The following is a 15,457-nucleotide window of genomic DNA, read 5'->3' as shown; positions in this document are numbered from 1 at the left end:
AAATGGGTGTGCTGCTGCTGGGAACTGTCCTCTTTTGGGCCTCATGTTGCCCTGTGAGTTGTGTTTGCAACAAATTATGCATGATCTGCAAAATTTCTTTGAATAGTCAGAAAAATGTATAGTGTAGTATTAATGCTTTACCAGATGTGACATATTCCCCCCTTGACACGTGGGTCTTCCCAATGTGTCACTGTAGCTGCTGTGTTGTATACATTTTTTGGGAGGATTGGTTTATCTTTCTCTGTGCTCCTCTCTTTAGCCAGGCCTTTATTTCTGTCTTGGTTGCTGACTGTTGGGCGTCTTTCAGCACGTCTGTGTCTATAAATAGCAGATCTGACATTTTCTCTTTAATAGGTTGAAATGAGTTAGTTCTGTCCCTGATGATGTTTGAAAACCATGTTGCTCTCTTTGCTCTCAGCTAAGCCCTGTATTTGTCCCTCTGCCTCATCTAAATGTGTCCTTGGATGGACTTTGACTATCCACGCCAGAATGAGCTTCCAGATTCCTGTATTAGGATCCACTTTCGACAGTGTCAGTGCTGTTCCTGCAGAGGTTTTAAAGTCTCTTGTTTTTCCAAATTCTTATTATTCTTTTTATCATATTTTATTTTATTGGGGACTTTATTTTATCTTTTTTTTTATAAAGTAAGTCCTTATTACATTTAAAAATGAGATCACTATTTTTGGTAGTTGCTATTATTTTAAATAATGCTTGGTTTAGTTCTTATTAAAAATAAAAAATAAAAACTCACTCACTGATGAACACAAAAAATGAAGGGCATATTATATCTTATAATCTTAGTTTATCTTACCCAGTTTTATAGATACAACATCCAGTTTCAGTCAGCTTTGTATTTAGTTCAATTAACTAAAGTTTTCTTTATTTCAGTCCAGTTCAGTAATTCTGTTAAGGTTCATTTCATCTTATGTTAAGTTTGAGTCTAATTCAATCATTTTGAACCTGACTGGAAAAAGTCTAAACATCTGTTAAAATCTTTTTGTTTTATCATAGAGAACTGACCTAATATTATTATGGTATGTTGAGGACTCTAATTTTTACATAACATGAAACAGACATTTATTTCACAAAAACAGAAAGTTAAATACAGACATTTGGCCACATGAAAGTTTAAATAACCTGTTTGTAAAAGAATTATGAAAAATTGAAGACGGATCTATGAACTTTCTTATGGTTATCAGTATTTTACTACAGGTAGAACCTTTGCTATCTTTATATGATTTTCTGGAAAAGATTCTGGAAACCTTATTAAGATATAAATTTGGCAAAGATCATCAGAACATCAGACCTTTATTAGCACTTTTAAGGTCCCTCAAAGATGCATTACAATGAAATCAGTCATTCCCATTCACACACATTCACACACTACTTACTTATTTCTCTGTCAGAGTCATTTTATTTGCAAAAATTTGAACATAATTTGACTTCTATTATTCTTAAAATGCACATTGTTTCCTCATAACCCCTTTTATTTCCACAAGGTCTGTTTTGAACGCTTCAATTCTTTTTTTTATTCACCAAGAATCAATAAGGTGGTCTTAGTGGATCCACCTTAAAGGTGTTGTCTGTTGGGTGTCATGTTATCATTGTCTGGTCAGTGAGGTTCATAAGTCAGTCAGAACCTTGGTCATTTGTTCTGTGCACATAATGTTTCATAGATCCAGCCTATGATTAGTCAGCAAAACTTCCACCTATAGGAGAAAAATTGATTGTTAATGAATGAGCTGCATTTCCTAGGAACACTGTCTTCCTCCTGGATGAGCATCACCTGTTGAAAAACTTTCATCATTGTTTGTTTCACATATTCAATCAGATCTTTATATTATACCAGTAGGTGAAGTTGTTAGTATCTCATGTAGACTGACATATACTGTTGCATTTGGAGAAGATCTCAGATTAAATAAACTTAGTTAGAGCTTCAATCCAGGTTCATTTTGTGTCTGCAGACTTTAGCCAATTTTTCTTTTTTTTTATACATAAAGAGCAAGATTCAAAACATTTTCAAAAGGCAGATTGTGGCAGAATGTAGACAAAACTGCTTATTGATTGACAAAATAACATTCAAGCACACAATCACCATATTAAAAGGCTCTACTTCTAGAGAATCACTAAACTTCTTGGGTCCGGTTTTGGCCCGCGGACCTTGAGTTTGACACATGCAGAGGTAGAGTTACAATCCCCATCTCTCAGCAGAGACAGGCTTCTGCTGTTTGCAGAAGTTTTATCTTTGTTTTCAGGCAGCTGCATCTCTTTGTCGAGGTCGTTTCACAGAGCTGAAATTTAACTTCTCTCAAAGAGGAAAAATCAAGAATGCAAACAATCTGAGCCAAATATGGAATTATTTCCCTGTAAAATGAATCTTTTGTATTTTATCATGATATTGTTGGTAGTATAACACCTTTATAATTTGGGGCTACCTTGGTATTCTAACCTGGGATGGGTGGCGGTCCGCCCCCCTTTATTTGTTTTCAGTTAAGCTGAAAGTTTTTTCTGTGCTTTTCTTAAGGCCTCAGTATTATGGCTATGTCAGTTAAAAGCTGCTCTTGTTGTTTTTTTAATTCATCTTTTTGTTTTAATCTGTTTATCAACTGTCTGCACTCAGGGACTGAAAAGTCCCCTTTGAAATTATAATCTGGCAAGGTTTTTTATTGTCTCTTGAATCTTTTGAATGCATAATCTCCAGTTTAAGATCCCCGTGTAATTTTAGGATTTCAGTGATTATTAAGTTACCTGAAAATCCGTATTTTTTATGCCATTGTGTACATATTTCTGTTAAACCAGAGCTTTTGCTCTGTCCTTTCCCCATTGTTCTTTGTTATTTTTCTTCAAACTATGAATGTCCCAGATAAAAGGTCACTGGCATGAGACTTTAAGGAGAGGACATTAACACGGCCTTCTACTGCGACTAATTCGCAGCGGTGTTAATTTTCTGGAATGAAATCCGACCTGAATCTCCAAAGTCACCAGTACGTAGTTTTAATCTGGGCAAAAGAAAACACAGGACTAGCAGAATCCTGCTATGATTCTATTAAAATGCTTAGTCCTCCATACACACACAACACAGTCACACAGTTAGTTTCAGGTACCTTGTAATTTTTCTAAGTTAACTTGGTGTTATTTTATGAGCTCAATTTACACCGTTCTTTTTACTTTTACAGCGCTTATTCTATTCCCTCGCAGAGGAATAACCCTTAGTCGTTTTATTTGGCCCCCTTCTTGGCGGGGCCCTACCTTAATTTGTCACTATTCCTTTCACGGTGGAATAAAACCATCCCAATGCAGCGTCCTTACCGGCGACGCACTACCAACGACTTTTAAGTACTTTTCTTATGAACTGTATTTTAAAACTGTCTCACCTCGAAGTTGACTTCTTGGTGACTCTCTGGACCCTGTGAGAGTCACCCGCGGCGAGGAAGGCGGTAACCCACTGGCCAAACGTGAATTCACACATCTGGACTTTCAGCCACTCCGGCTAAAGGAGGCTGTGCAGCGGTGCTTCGCTCGACGTCAGGCTTCCCCCACGGATCCCAGAGTCACTGTTAAAGCAAAGAGAAATAAGGTTATTGAATGAATCCGGCTACGAAGGACCAAGTTAATTGTTAGGTATTATTTAGTCAACTCAGAGGCAAGAACGATACAGTCAGTTTTACTTGCAGCAAGGGTAGCCCACATTGCAGTGCAACTACAAAGTTTTGACACCCTATCTCTTTATTTATATGCAGAGTTCAACAGACAGTTCAGACAGGGTGTATGTGTGTGTGTGTGACGCTGAAAGGAGGCTGGTTCTCACGGGATGCAATTGTGTGAAATAGATAACGGTGATCCCACACACAGGAGGGCTGCATACCAGAGCATGATACAAAGCGGAGTGCAGGTGCCTTGCAGCACAAAGTTTTTACATGAGTGATAACAAGTCCTCGCACCCATCCAACAATTATTAGGAGTTTTTAGTTATGCTTTTGAGAGTTAGAAAAATCCTTAAACAGTAGCTTCTAGTGTGATCACACAATGAGTGTTTATTATTCAAGGTTAAAGGTTGCAGGTGTTTTCTGTCTGTATCGTGAGAAGCTGGCAGTATATTAGGGAGGCATGGTTCTCCTCTCACTGAAGATTCCTGAAGACGTGTGGGAAACATTTCTTTAATTAAATGATGAAATGTATCTCTGTTTCTTTGATACTGTTGCTGGGGAGACATCCAGAGACAGAATGATTGTGTATGTGTACTGCATAGCAGCGTGGGGTATAAAATGTAATGTAACGCAGCCCCCAGTGAGACAACACAGACGTTTCCAGGTACCAGTGTAAGTGTGATCTTTCCTCTCTGAATTCAGACTGGTTTTAATAAACTTGTGGAAACTACAACTGATCTCTGACTGAGGATTGTCCTTTGGGTGCCAGAAGAGTTGATGAGAGGTGAGGAGTCATGTAAGAGTTAACGGACGGCCAGTAAAGTTTTCCTACCTCGACACTTTCTAAGCTTCTGCAGGAAATGAATCTGAGCCACTAGTTCCCCCAGAAGAGACGGTGTCTCTAATCACTTCGAGTGAAGCGGCTTTTCTCCTCCCTGCCTGAGACGGGAGAGGAACCACAGCATCACATGCAACAGTTTTCATTGTTCATCATTCTTCACGTAAGAGGTGGTGTCTGGGCAGAGGAAATAAGTTTAGGATGAAACGATCGAAATATTGTTTATTTCCTGGTGTTTTGTTTGTGGTGGGAGAACCGCTGAAGCTAATGTGAACAGGCCTTTTGTTCATTCTGATGCCGTCTGATAAGTTTAGTCCTTCGCAGAAATTTCTGCCTCGGACTTACTTTTAATAAAAATTTATAGTTAATATATTTAGTGATAATATCCATCGACATGTTTGCATTTGTCTTATTTCATAACAAAACAGATTTTTTGAGTATTCTTAGTAAAAAATCCCAAACATTTTACCCTAATGATCCAAACTACTCCTCTACAGACCTTCATCTGAATTTATAAAACTTACATATAGAAACAAATTATCCAAAATATTAATAACACCTCCCCGGTTCTGCTGTACTGACTCCTAATCATCATTATCAACCAGATTTCAAAGAGGTTCTGCTCTTTATATTTAATCCGAACATATTTTATTTATACAAAAGAAAAAAAATCTCAGGTATCATATTTAATTTCTTCTGAACTGAGTCTGCTTCAGGAGATCAGAGAGCCAGGTCTATCAGGGGGTCCAGGTGACGACTCTGATGGCGGTCCGAGCCGCTCGCCTGATGTCCTGGTCCTGGTCCTGGCTCCTCTTTTCCAGCAGGGAGAGATGGTCCTGCAGAAGGCAACGACCTTCTGGAGCTTCAGCCAGAGCAGTGAGAGCTCTCAGACAGTAGATGACCAGAGTCTTCCTCTTCTTCCTCTGATCCTCACCCTCCTCTTCTGACAGCAGGTTGAGGAGGACGGAGACAGCGTTCAGCTCCAGACTCAGATATTTACCTGCAAGGGGGAGGAGCTTAAGTCAGGCTGACAAGTCACATGATACATGGGGACAGATCAGAGTAATGTGATGGACATTGTCCTCCGTGAGACTCTCTGACTCTGTTAGAAGAAGATACTTAAACTTTCCTTTTTGATAAAGCTTATAGTTAGAGTGGCTTAAGTTATCCTGAACTATCTCTGTAGTTATGCTACTATAGGCTTAGGCTGCTGGAGGACATAATGACTCTCTCTGCTACATTCTCATACTACTCTCCAAATTTGTGTTATTTGCTGTTATTTCAGTTTTTAACTTTATGTTCTCTCTTTTCTCTTTCTAAAAGTTACACCTGGCCTGGCTATTTGTTTACCTGCGGCACCTTCCTGGAGGGGGGCATCAACTGAGCTGCTGCTGCCAAGAACTTAATGCTCACCTTCTACAGATGATCCACATGGCCCTGTCTTTCAGTGTTTAACCCTTTCTCTCTCCTAGACATGGCTACTGACTGAGCTTCTACTGTGACTAACTCTATGTGCTCTCTTTCAGACTCTAACCTTGAAAACTGGTTCAGAGTTCATCTGCTTAGCTGTCTTTCTCTCATAGATGAAGCCTCTAAAGGAGCTACAACCATTAATATTTCACTTTTCATTCCCATAGAAAGTACTCCTGGATCAGTGTTTCTGTGTTCTTTTGTGTCTCTTGTCTTTTCTCTCAGACCCCCAGTCGGTCGTAGCAGATGGCCGCTTACAGCGCTAGTGTTTTTCCACTTAAGGAACTCTGGTTCTTCAGGTTGGTGCGTTTGAACTTTGGCGTTTTGTTGAACACTGACACATATTTCCACCAGTTTTGGGAGCCAAGCATCAACAGTGGGTGTTACACAACGTAGGAGAAAAGCTCGGTAGCGAGACGGCGGAGCTTGCTGAGCTGCGTGCAATGTTCCTTTTAATGTGTGTTTAATGAGTTTATGCACACATAAATAATGTTTGTACGTAACGTTCTCCATTTTCGCCACCGTACTTGTTGCTTCTATTGTCTGCAGCTTCGACCCTTCCTTGGGTGACGTTGCGGTTTGTGCAGAAGAACCAGGTTTTCTGCGGTGCTCGAGTTGAACCACAATTGGCTCTCTGGAACCTCTTTTTGTCAGTGGAAACATATGCAGCGGTGTGAAATCACGTTCGGGAACCGGATTGGGCTCCAAACCATGTCGGTGGAAAAGGGGTAACTGAGCCTGGTTCTGCTGGAGGTTAAAGGGGAGTTTTCCCTCCACTGTCGCCACAAACATGCTTGGTATGAGGTATTGCTGCAAAGTCAACCACTGTTGTAATCTGCTGGGTTGAGGAATAAACCGACTGCATTGTCTTACAACTGGGTTCAAATCCATACCAGGAAGTATTAACTATGATTTTCTGGATATGACTGTTCTGATTATATATTTCTGTACATAAATCAGATGTGCTGCTCCAGTTGTTAATGACCCAATTGTTTGGCATAGGAACCAGGGGGGACGGTTCCTATGCCTTATAGAGAGGTGCATTTGTCCCCCCCAAAAAATTATACCGCGGTGGCGAAAAATACTTGACTTTGAAATCTTTACCTCACTTGCTTTTATTGTGAAAGCGCAATGCAGCATGACGTCACTAACTCGCCCCTCCCTCAGCTGCTCTGAGTGTTTGGGATGCGGGGCAGACGCGGCAGTCTGCGGTATCAGTCTGATCAGAGACCTCTGAAAGAGCAAAAACTATCTGTAGGGAATGTTGTCATGAATATGGCTGCTTTATAGAGTCTTATTAGTTTACATTAATATTTAGAAACCAAATCTGTTGAGTAAAGTCATCTTAATCCTGGGAGCAGCACCCGTCCATTACTGAACTGCTAACTTTGTCATTCTTCCCAAGTAACGTCAGCACCATCCAACAAATGTCTTGTCATCTTATTTCTGCTAAATCCCACCAAAGAAAAGGCTTAAACAGCAGGACTTTGTTTTCTTAAAAAGAGTGACGTCAGAGAGTAACGGTAACACGTCACGAGGTCAACACCTAATCATCCTCGGCTTTTTATCATGTCTGATATTATGTGCAATAATGTCTCATCAGGAGGATGATAGTACAGACGTAATGAGGCAGTTGAAGCAATAAAAGGTGGAAAGACGGAGGAAGCTGGATTAGTGTTAAAATATGATTAGAGCCAGGGGCAGCTTCAGGGTGGAGGTAAAGTTTAAACATCACATTATTGATAGAATAGATCCAGAAAGGAAAACAGGTGAGGACTGACGTCAGGTTGATTTTTTTTAGGATAATTTTTTATCATTATGTTTTTATTTCTACAGTAATCTAAAGGTTTGGGTTAGAATATGAGGTTATCAGCTGCACTAGAACGCCCCACAAGTGTTCTGCACATTTACATGGTGAAATGCTGCTCCATAGTAACCAACAGGTGGATCTTTTCCCCCCATTTATTTTTAAAATGTGCCACCTTTATGCTGAGGAGCCATACCTTAGACATGCATGTCTGAAGCTATTCTGTATGTTTAGGAGCAGCAATGCAGCAGCACAACCAGAAAAAAAGGATGGTTCAGGGCTGGAGGTCTTAAATAAATCTGTGAACACTTTTAATTTCAGGGTGAGGTTTTGCTATTAACAGATTTGACGGGATGAGCCTAAACACATCTGCAAATCAGTTATTAAAACTCTTTATGTAGCAGAAAAGCCTCAACAGATGTTGCTTTTTTATCTTTTGTAAGTATAATCCTGATACTGTATATTACCATATGTCATAATGCCATGCAGGGACATCAAGGGTTTGGTGGCATTTTTGACCAATAAAACATCTTAAACCATTTATGGATCTGTAAGGTTTCCAATATTCAATTCAATTCAGTTTTATTTATATAGCACCAATTCACAACACATGTCGTTTCAAGGCTCTTCAAAAAAGTCAGGTTCATACATTCCAATTAATCCTAATCATTGAACAGTTCAGTCAGATTCAGTTATTTATTCAAATTGGATAAAACGTTTTTCTATCTAAGGAAACCCAGCAGATTGCATCCAGTCAGTGACTTGTAGCAGTCACTCCAGTTTTCAAGGTTAGAGTCTGAAAGAGAGGACATAGAGTTAGTTACAGTAAAAGCTCAGTCAGTAGCCATGTCTAGGAGAGAGAAAGGGTTAAACACTAAAAGACAGGGCCATGTGGATCATCTGTAGAGGGTGAGCAATAAGTTGTTGCCAGCAGAAGCTTGGACGATGCCAATCTCCAGAAACAGGTAGACACAGAGCCAGGCCAGGTGTAGCTTCTAGGAAGAGAAAAGAGAGAGAACATAAAGTTAAAAGCTGAAATAACAGCAAATAATGCAAAATTGGAGAGTAGTAGGAGAATCTAGCGAAGAGGGTGAAAGTGGTCATTATGTCCTCCAGCAGCCTAAGCCTATAGCAGCATAACTACAGAGATAGTTCAGGATAACCTAAGCCACTCTAACTATAAGCTTTATCAAAAAGGAAAGTTTTAAGCCTAGCCTTAAAAGTAGACAGGGTGTCTGCCTCACGGACTAAAACTGGGAGCTGGTTCCACAGGAGAGGAGCCTGATAACTAAAGGATCTGCCTCCCATTCTACTTCTAGAGACTCTAGGAACCACCAGTAAACCTGCAGTCTGAGAACAAAGTGCTCTGTTAGGAACATATGGACCAATCAGATCTCTGATGTATGATGGAGCTAGATCATTAAGGGCTTTATATGTGAGGAGGAGAATTTTAAATTCTATTCTGGATTTAACAGGGAGCCAATGAAGGGAAGCTAAAATAGGAGAAATATGATCTCTCTTTTTAATTTTCATCAGAACTCTTGCTGCAGCATTTTGAATCAGCTGAAGGCTTTTAACTGCATTTTGTGGACATCCTGATAGTAAAGAATTACAATAGTCCAGCCTTGAAGTAACAAATGCATGGACTAGTTTTTCAGTGTCACTCCTGGACAGGATATTTCTAATTTTGGCAATGTTCTGGAGATGAAAGAAGGAAATCCTAGAAACCTGTTTAATATGGGATTTAAATGACATGTCCTAGTCAAAGTTAACACCAAGGTTTTTTACTTTATTACCGGAGGTCAATTTAATGCCATCCAGGTTAAATGATTGACTAAGCAGTTTATTTTTTAAAGACTCCGGTCCAAAGATGACAACTTCTGTCTTGTCTGATTTTAGAAGCAGAAAATGTAAAGTCATCCAAGTTTTTATATCTTCAAGACATGCTTGTAGTCCATCTAACTGATTGGGTTCATCAAGATTTATGGATAAGTAAAGCTGAGTATCATCAGCGTAACAGTGAAAATGTATCCTATGCTGCCTGATAATTTGAAAGTGTTATTATTGTCTTTACCATAAGAAAATAAACTCTGTGATAAATTCACTCTGGGTGGAGACATGCAAGCTGTCTGTTTGGAAATCAGATTACATTAGAGGAAAGTTCTTGGCGAGAGGGAAGACAAATGAGCTTGTTATTGCAGGCAGCCAGGAAATCTGGTGACTCTGCCAGGTCAGTGTGACATCAAGTCAGCTGTCCAGTTGACCACAGGAACAAGGAATGATAAGAGCTTTCAGCTGGGAAAGTTTTGATATCCCTAAAAGTCCTGCCAGGTTAATTTGACCTGAGAGTTTGCATCCTGATAAAGTTATGAGAGTGATGTTATAAAATTTCACGTACGCCAATCTGATGTTTCCAGATGTTTGGCTAAATGTGTATTCCCGGAAAAGTAGAGAAAAGCAATGTTGAAGGTGCCAAGAAGGTTTACGTAAATGAGTATGATGATGTCAGTTGGTCAGGATGCAATACAATACACACTAATGCTTTGTATCTGTATAAAAACCGCCCCGTAAAGACTGAGGGGTGGGAGACTTCTGGAATTTTTGTGAAGATGTTGTTTGTGCGCTTTGAATAAAAGTTCCCCTCGTGAGCACTGTGTTAAGAGATATTCCTGAGTATTATGATAACTATTTAGCTCAGTGATTAGACCGCTCGCTCCCAAAACTGCTCCGCACACTCTTGGCATTCTGTTGATGAGCTTCAAGAGGTAGTCACCTGAAATGGTTTTCACTTCACAGGTGTGCCCCGTCAGGTTTAATAAGTGGGATTTCAAGCCTTATAAATGGGGTTGGGACCATCAGTTGTGTTATCCAGGAGGTGGACACAGTACACAGCTGATAGTCCTACTGAATAGACTGTTAGAATTTGTATTATGGCAAGAAAAAAGCAGCTAAGTAAAGAAAAACGAGTGGCCATCATTACTTTAAGAAATGAAGGTCAGTCAGTCCGAACAATTGGGAAAACTTTGAAAGTGTCCCCAAGTGCAGTCGCAAAAACCATCAAGCGCTACAAAGAAACTGGCTCACATGAGGACCGCCCCAGGAAAGGAAGACCAAGAGTCACCTCTGCTGCGGACGATAAGTTCATCCGAGTCACCAGCTTCAGAAATCGCAGGTTAACAGCAGCTCAGATTAGAGAACAGGTCAATGCCACACAGAGTTCTAGCAGCAGACACATCTCTAGAACAACTGTTAAGAGGAGACTGTGTGAATCAGGCCTTCATGGTAAAATAGCTGCTAGGAAACCACTGCTGAGGACAGGCAACAAGCAGAAGAGACTTGTTTGGGATAGAGAACACAAGGAATGGACATTAGACCAGTGGAAATCTGTGCTTTGGTCTGATGAGTCCAAGTTTGAGATCTTTGGTTCCAAGCACCGTGTCTTTGTGCGGCGCAGAAGAGGTGAACGGATGGACTCTACATGCCTGGTTCCCACCGTGAAGCATGGAGGAGGAGGTGTGATGGTGTGGGGGTGCTTTGCTGGTGACACTGTTGGGGATTTATTCAATATTGAAGGCATACTGAACCAGCATGGCTACCACAGCATCTTGCAGCGGCATGCTATTCCATCCGGTTTGTGTTTAGTTGGACCATCATTTATTTTTCAACAGGACAATGACCCCAAACACACCTCCAGGATGTGTAAGGGCTATTTAACCAAGAAGGAGAGTGATGGGGTGCTGCGCCAGATGACCTGGCCTCCACAGTCACCGGACCTGAACCCAATCGAGATGGTTTGGGGTGAGCTGGACCGCAGAGTGAAGGCAAAATGTCCAACAAGTGCTAAGCATCTCTGGAAACTCCTTCAAGACTGTTGGAAAACCATTTCAGGTGACTACCTCTTGAAGCTCATCAACAGAATACCAAGAGTGTGTGGAGCAGTAATCAAAGCAAAAGGTGGCTAGTTTGAAGAACCTAGAATATAAGACATATTTTCAGTTGTTTCACACTTTTTTGTTCAGTATATAATTCCACATGTGTTCATTCATAGTTTTGATGCCTTCAGTGTGAAGCTACAATATTCATAGTCATGAAAATAAAGAAATATTTATGAATGAGAAGGTGTGTCCAAACGTTTGGTCTGCACTGTATATAGTAAAGAGAATAGGCCCAAGTACTGAACCCTGTGGTACTCCACAATTAACCCTAGAGTTTAAAGATGATTTATCATTTACATAAACAAACTGGAATCTGTCAGACAGATAAGATTTAAACCAACCTAGCGCTGTTCCCCTGATCCCTACAGCATATTCCAGCCTTTTTAAGAGAATATATGTTCCCCCAATGTTTAACTTCATCCTACACCCTTTGCTCATTTTTTTGCTTCTCTAAACTTTTCTTGGACTTGCAGTTTGCAGATCAAATGTTCAGAACCAATGAACACTTGGAGAATCATCTCAATAAAACCAAACAGGAAGAGGGACCTGTGGTGATGATGACGGTGTTCATGATGACTCCTGCAGCGTTGGTCTGAACCTGGAGGTCTCCGTTCTGCAGCAGACCCATCAGAACGGGAAGGACTTGCTCCTCACAGACCTGCCGCTTCCCATCTTCAGGAACACTGAAACCAGGAGGAGACTGTCACACACACACACACACACACACACTCATACACACACACACACACACACACATACACACACACATACACACACCTCCTGATGTACCTCAGCGCCATCAGAACCTCAGTTGCCTCCCTGCAGATGTTTGGGGAGCAGTGGGACAGTGTGTGACCCAGCACAGGAACACCATCTGATGCAAGAGCTGGCAGCGGGTCCAGCCTGGAGCAGGAGCTGAGGGTGGAGAGGAGCAACGCCTCCTCCTCTTCCTGCTCCTCCTCCATCTGCCTAAGCTTCAGCATAAGTTTAGGGACCAGCATCAGGAGGGCTTGAGCACCTGCAGTGAATGCAGGCACAGATAGAAATGTTCACTCAGCTTCAGGTACTGATCTGTAACTCTGAGCTGACGTTGGAGAGTTTACCTGCAGGCATCTGAGCAAGGCCATTTAGCACCAGGTGGACGTTCCTCCTGCAGGAGGACGAGGAGTCGTCCAGAAGGTCAGAGAGAGGAGGGAGAAGAGAGGAGGAGAGGAGAGCCAACCTGAAGGAACAAACATCTCACTCTCTGATTACAACAGACTCTGTTAGGAAGAAGAATAAGCCTGAAGATGTCAGTAGAGTCCTGAAGGTTCGGTTTTTGTTACAGCTGTGACTCATTTACAGAAAAATGTGAAGTGTCAGTCTGGTCTAAGGCTCCATGCTGATTATAAATGAAAAAATAAATTATTTTCCTTAAATCAGCTGCTCTGAACTCGCAGGTTTGTAACCAGAGGAGCTCAGGAACAGTCAGAGATGAGTTGCGGCTGCCCCCTGCTGGTGAACTCCGAGTACAACAACAACAACCCGCAGACAGACACATTTTATTGTTTCTTCTCAGATTTTTAGCTATAGTAGCGGCTATCAAATTCCATCCATTTTTAGTCGCTTCTGGGTGCGGGGGATCCAGGTCCTAACGCGCTCGTAAGGTAATGTCCGGACTGGGAGAAGTTTGGGAATGCTCCCATTTATTGAATACAAACTGATTGTTGAATGAAATCCAAAATCCAGGGTGGCGGTTTAAGGCAGCATGCAAAAAGATGGCAATTATGGTCAATAGGTGGATATGATGAAGCCAAACCAGTATGCAACACAGAGCGGTAAAAAACCGTATGACCTCCACAGACCCTAACACCTGATGCCCTCTGACCCTGACACCTATATAGATTTTCCCCACACCGCCACCAGTGGTAGAGTAAAATATAGGTCAGAGTGTCAATTCAGATATAAACCAAACAGAATTAATAAAATTAAATAAGACAGACCAAAACTATGACCAAACACCAAAAACCTCAAATGGCTCCTATAACTATGGAGAGCCGTTTCATCATCAATAGCAGTATTTATTATTTATTTAATTTTAAATAAAACGGCTCTCCATATTTAACAAACTCTTATGACATTTTATTCCTCTTTTACTTCATCTCTCGTCATTTTTAGTGCCTATACTTGTACATTTCATGTCTCTTTGTGAACATATTTCACAATTACGCTTTATATATTTTAAGAATCATTTTGTATTTTTTCCTCTTATTTATTTCACTAGTTTGGTTTTAGTGTCTGTAACTGATCGGCATTGGTGTTGCAGATCCTTAACCAGAAGCATGTTTTATGCCTCCTCTATTTGGACCCTGCAGTTGGTTGCAGATGGTTCTGAAGACGTGTGTCTCTGACTTCTCCAGGCACAGAGCTGATAAATGGTCTAGCGGACCTTTATCCTTTGACCCTGAAGGTGTCCTGATGGAGGACCTACCTGCCGATGCTGTGGCTTGTCAGCAGATGAAGCAGCTCGCAGGTTTTGGTTCTCACTGATGGATCCTCGTCCTTCAACAGATCCTGCAGCTGCGCAATGAAACCTGCAGAACAGGAAAAACATGTGAACAGATGCATGTTTCTTTACCCTGATCTATCTATCTATCTATCTATCTATCTATCTATCTATCTATCTATCTATCTATCTATCTATCTATCTATCTATCTATCTATCTATCTATCTATCTATCTATCTATCTATCTATCTATCTATCTATCTATCTATCTATCTATCTATCTATCTATCTATCTATCTATCTATCTATCTATCTATCATCTATCTATCATCTATCTATCTATTGAAAATAAACGTAAAATATATCTTTATAATCTGTAATAAATTACTTCTTTTACGTCAGTTTTTCATATTTTGAGTCTCATTTTCTACCAGAACCAAACTCATTGGTTGGAATGATTTAAAATCTAAGGGCTTTACTTTCTCTATTTGGATCAGCTGTACTAGAACCTTCTGCAGCTCTGTTCGTGCTCTGAGTGTCCGGTTCGGCCCGGTTACCTCCGGTCACGATCTGGTAGAGCCGCTCCGGTTCGTGGACCAGGTCGCAGAGTGATGTTAGAACCCGCAGGCTGCAGGGGGCGTTTCTCTGCTGCAGTTGCTCGAACAGCTGCGGGACGGCCTGCCGGCCGAACGCCACCGCGGCCCGGTTCGGATCCTGAACAGCAGCGGCCATCTATACCGAGTTTGGACTGGCCTAAGTCCACCGGTTGGATAGACGCTGTTGTTGCCTGGCAACAGAGGGTAAACATTCCTGCTGCCGCGTTCAGGGACCTCAGACATTTGTGGATTGTTTTTATCTATTTTTCCTGCAGCTGCATCAGTTTTTATCAAACATTTTCTGTATTATGATGAGACAGTTACCCTCTAGCACCAAGTTTAGTAGCGGGTTGGTTTCGTATCTATAGTTCTATTGGTGAAAAGTGGCCAAAGCAAATTCTTGACCCAGTAGTTTCCTAAGTTCTACCTCTGGTTCTGATACTTCTTGTTTTCTGGAAATATAATTGTTCTGGTAGGAATGTTCACTGTTGATTACTGGGCTAATTGGGTGCAGTTTGTAAGCTATGTCCGGTTCTGAATCACCTGCTATGTGTAATACAGGTCCTTCTCAAAATATTAGCATATTGTGATAAAGTTCATTATTTTCCATAATGTCATGATGAAAATTTAACATTCATATATTTTAGATTCATTGCACACTAACTGAAATATTTCAGG

At 40.9% G+C, this 15,457-nt stretch overlaps 2 protein-coding genes across 4 annotated transcripts in view; both read right to left on the bottom strand.

Annotated features, from left to right (window-relative positions):
- Nucleotides 1–4,970, bottom strand: part of LOC124877436 (dematin-like) — a 45,568-nt gene extending 40,598 nt beyond the window's left edge. For both annotated transcript variants that reach the window (XM_047380595.1, XM_047380597.1), the window contains exons 1-2: nt 4,480–4,970; nt 3,375–3,554 (exon numbers count right to left, since the gene is read on the bottom strand). The gene's annotated coding sequence lies outside the window, so the exon portion shown is untranslated. The remainder of the gene's footprint in view (nt 1–3,374; nt 3,555–4,479) is intronic.
- A 146-nt stretch (nt 4,971–5,116) lies between these two features.
- rsph14 (radial spoke head 14 homolog) lies at nt 5,117–14,983 on the bottom strand. Of its 2 annotated transcripts, none has more exons than XM_047380601.1 (6): nt 14,741–14,983; nt 14,168–14,270; nt 12,801–12,919; nt 12,475–12,715; nt 12,244–12,380; nt 5,117–5,485 (listed from the first exon to the last, which is right to left on the bottom strand). In XM_047380601.1, exons 1-6 carry the CDS (start codon nt 14,913–14,915, stop codon nt 5,223–5,225), a joined length of 1,038 nt encoding a protein of 345 aa, XP_047236557.1. In that variant the 5' UTR covers nt 14,916–14,983; the 3' UTR covers nt 5,117–5,222. The 2 variants fall into 2 exon arrangements, with proteins under 2 accessions (XP_047236557.1, XP_047236558.1); XM_047380602.1 differs by having other exon boundaries at nt 12,487–12,715; nt 14,741–14,970.
- Between the last annotated feature and the right edge of the window lie 474 nt (nt 14,984–15,457).

Source organism: Girardinichthys multiradiatus, chromosome 12, assembly GCF_021462225.1.
Source record: "Girardinichthys multiradiatus isolate DD_20200921_A chromosome 12, DD_fGirMul_XY1, whole genome shotgun sequence".
Taxonomy (NCBI): domain Eukaryota; kingdom Metazoa; phylum Chordata; class Actinopteri; order Cyprinodontiformes; family Goodeidae; genus Girardinichthys; species Girardinichthys multiradiatus.
Note: the sequence above shows the minus strand (reverse complement) of the source record. Positions and strands in the feature narration are given on the sequence as shown.

Coding starts and splice junctions, on each gene's coding strand:
- rsph14 (XM_047380601.1), bottom strand. CDS start 14,915: ATGGCCGCTGCTGTTCAGGATCCGAACCGGGCCGCGGTGGCGTTCGGC. Junction 12,716..12,800: donor CCTTGCTCAGATGCCTGCAG/GTAAACTCTCCA, acceptor CATTCACTGCAG/GTGCTCAAGCCCTCCTGATG. Junction 12,381..12,474: donor GCGCTGAGGTACATCAGGAG/GTGTGTGTATGT, acceptor TCCTGGTTTCAG/TGTTCCTGAAGATGGGAAGC.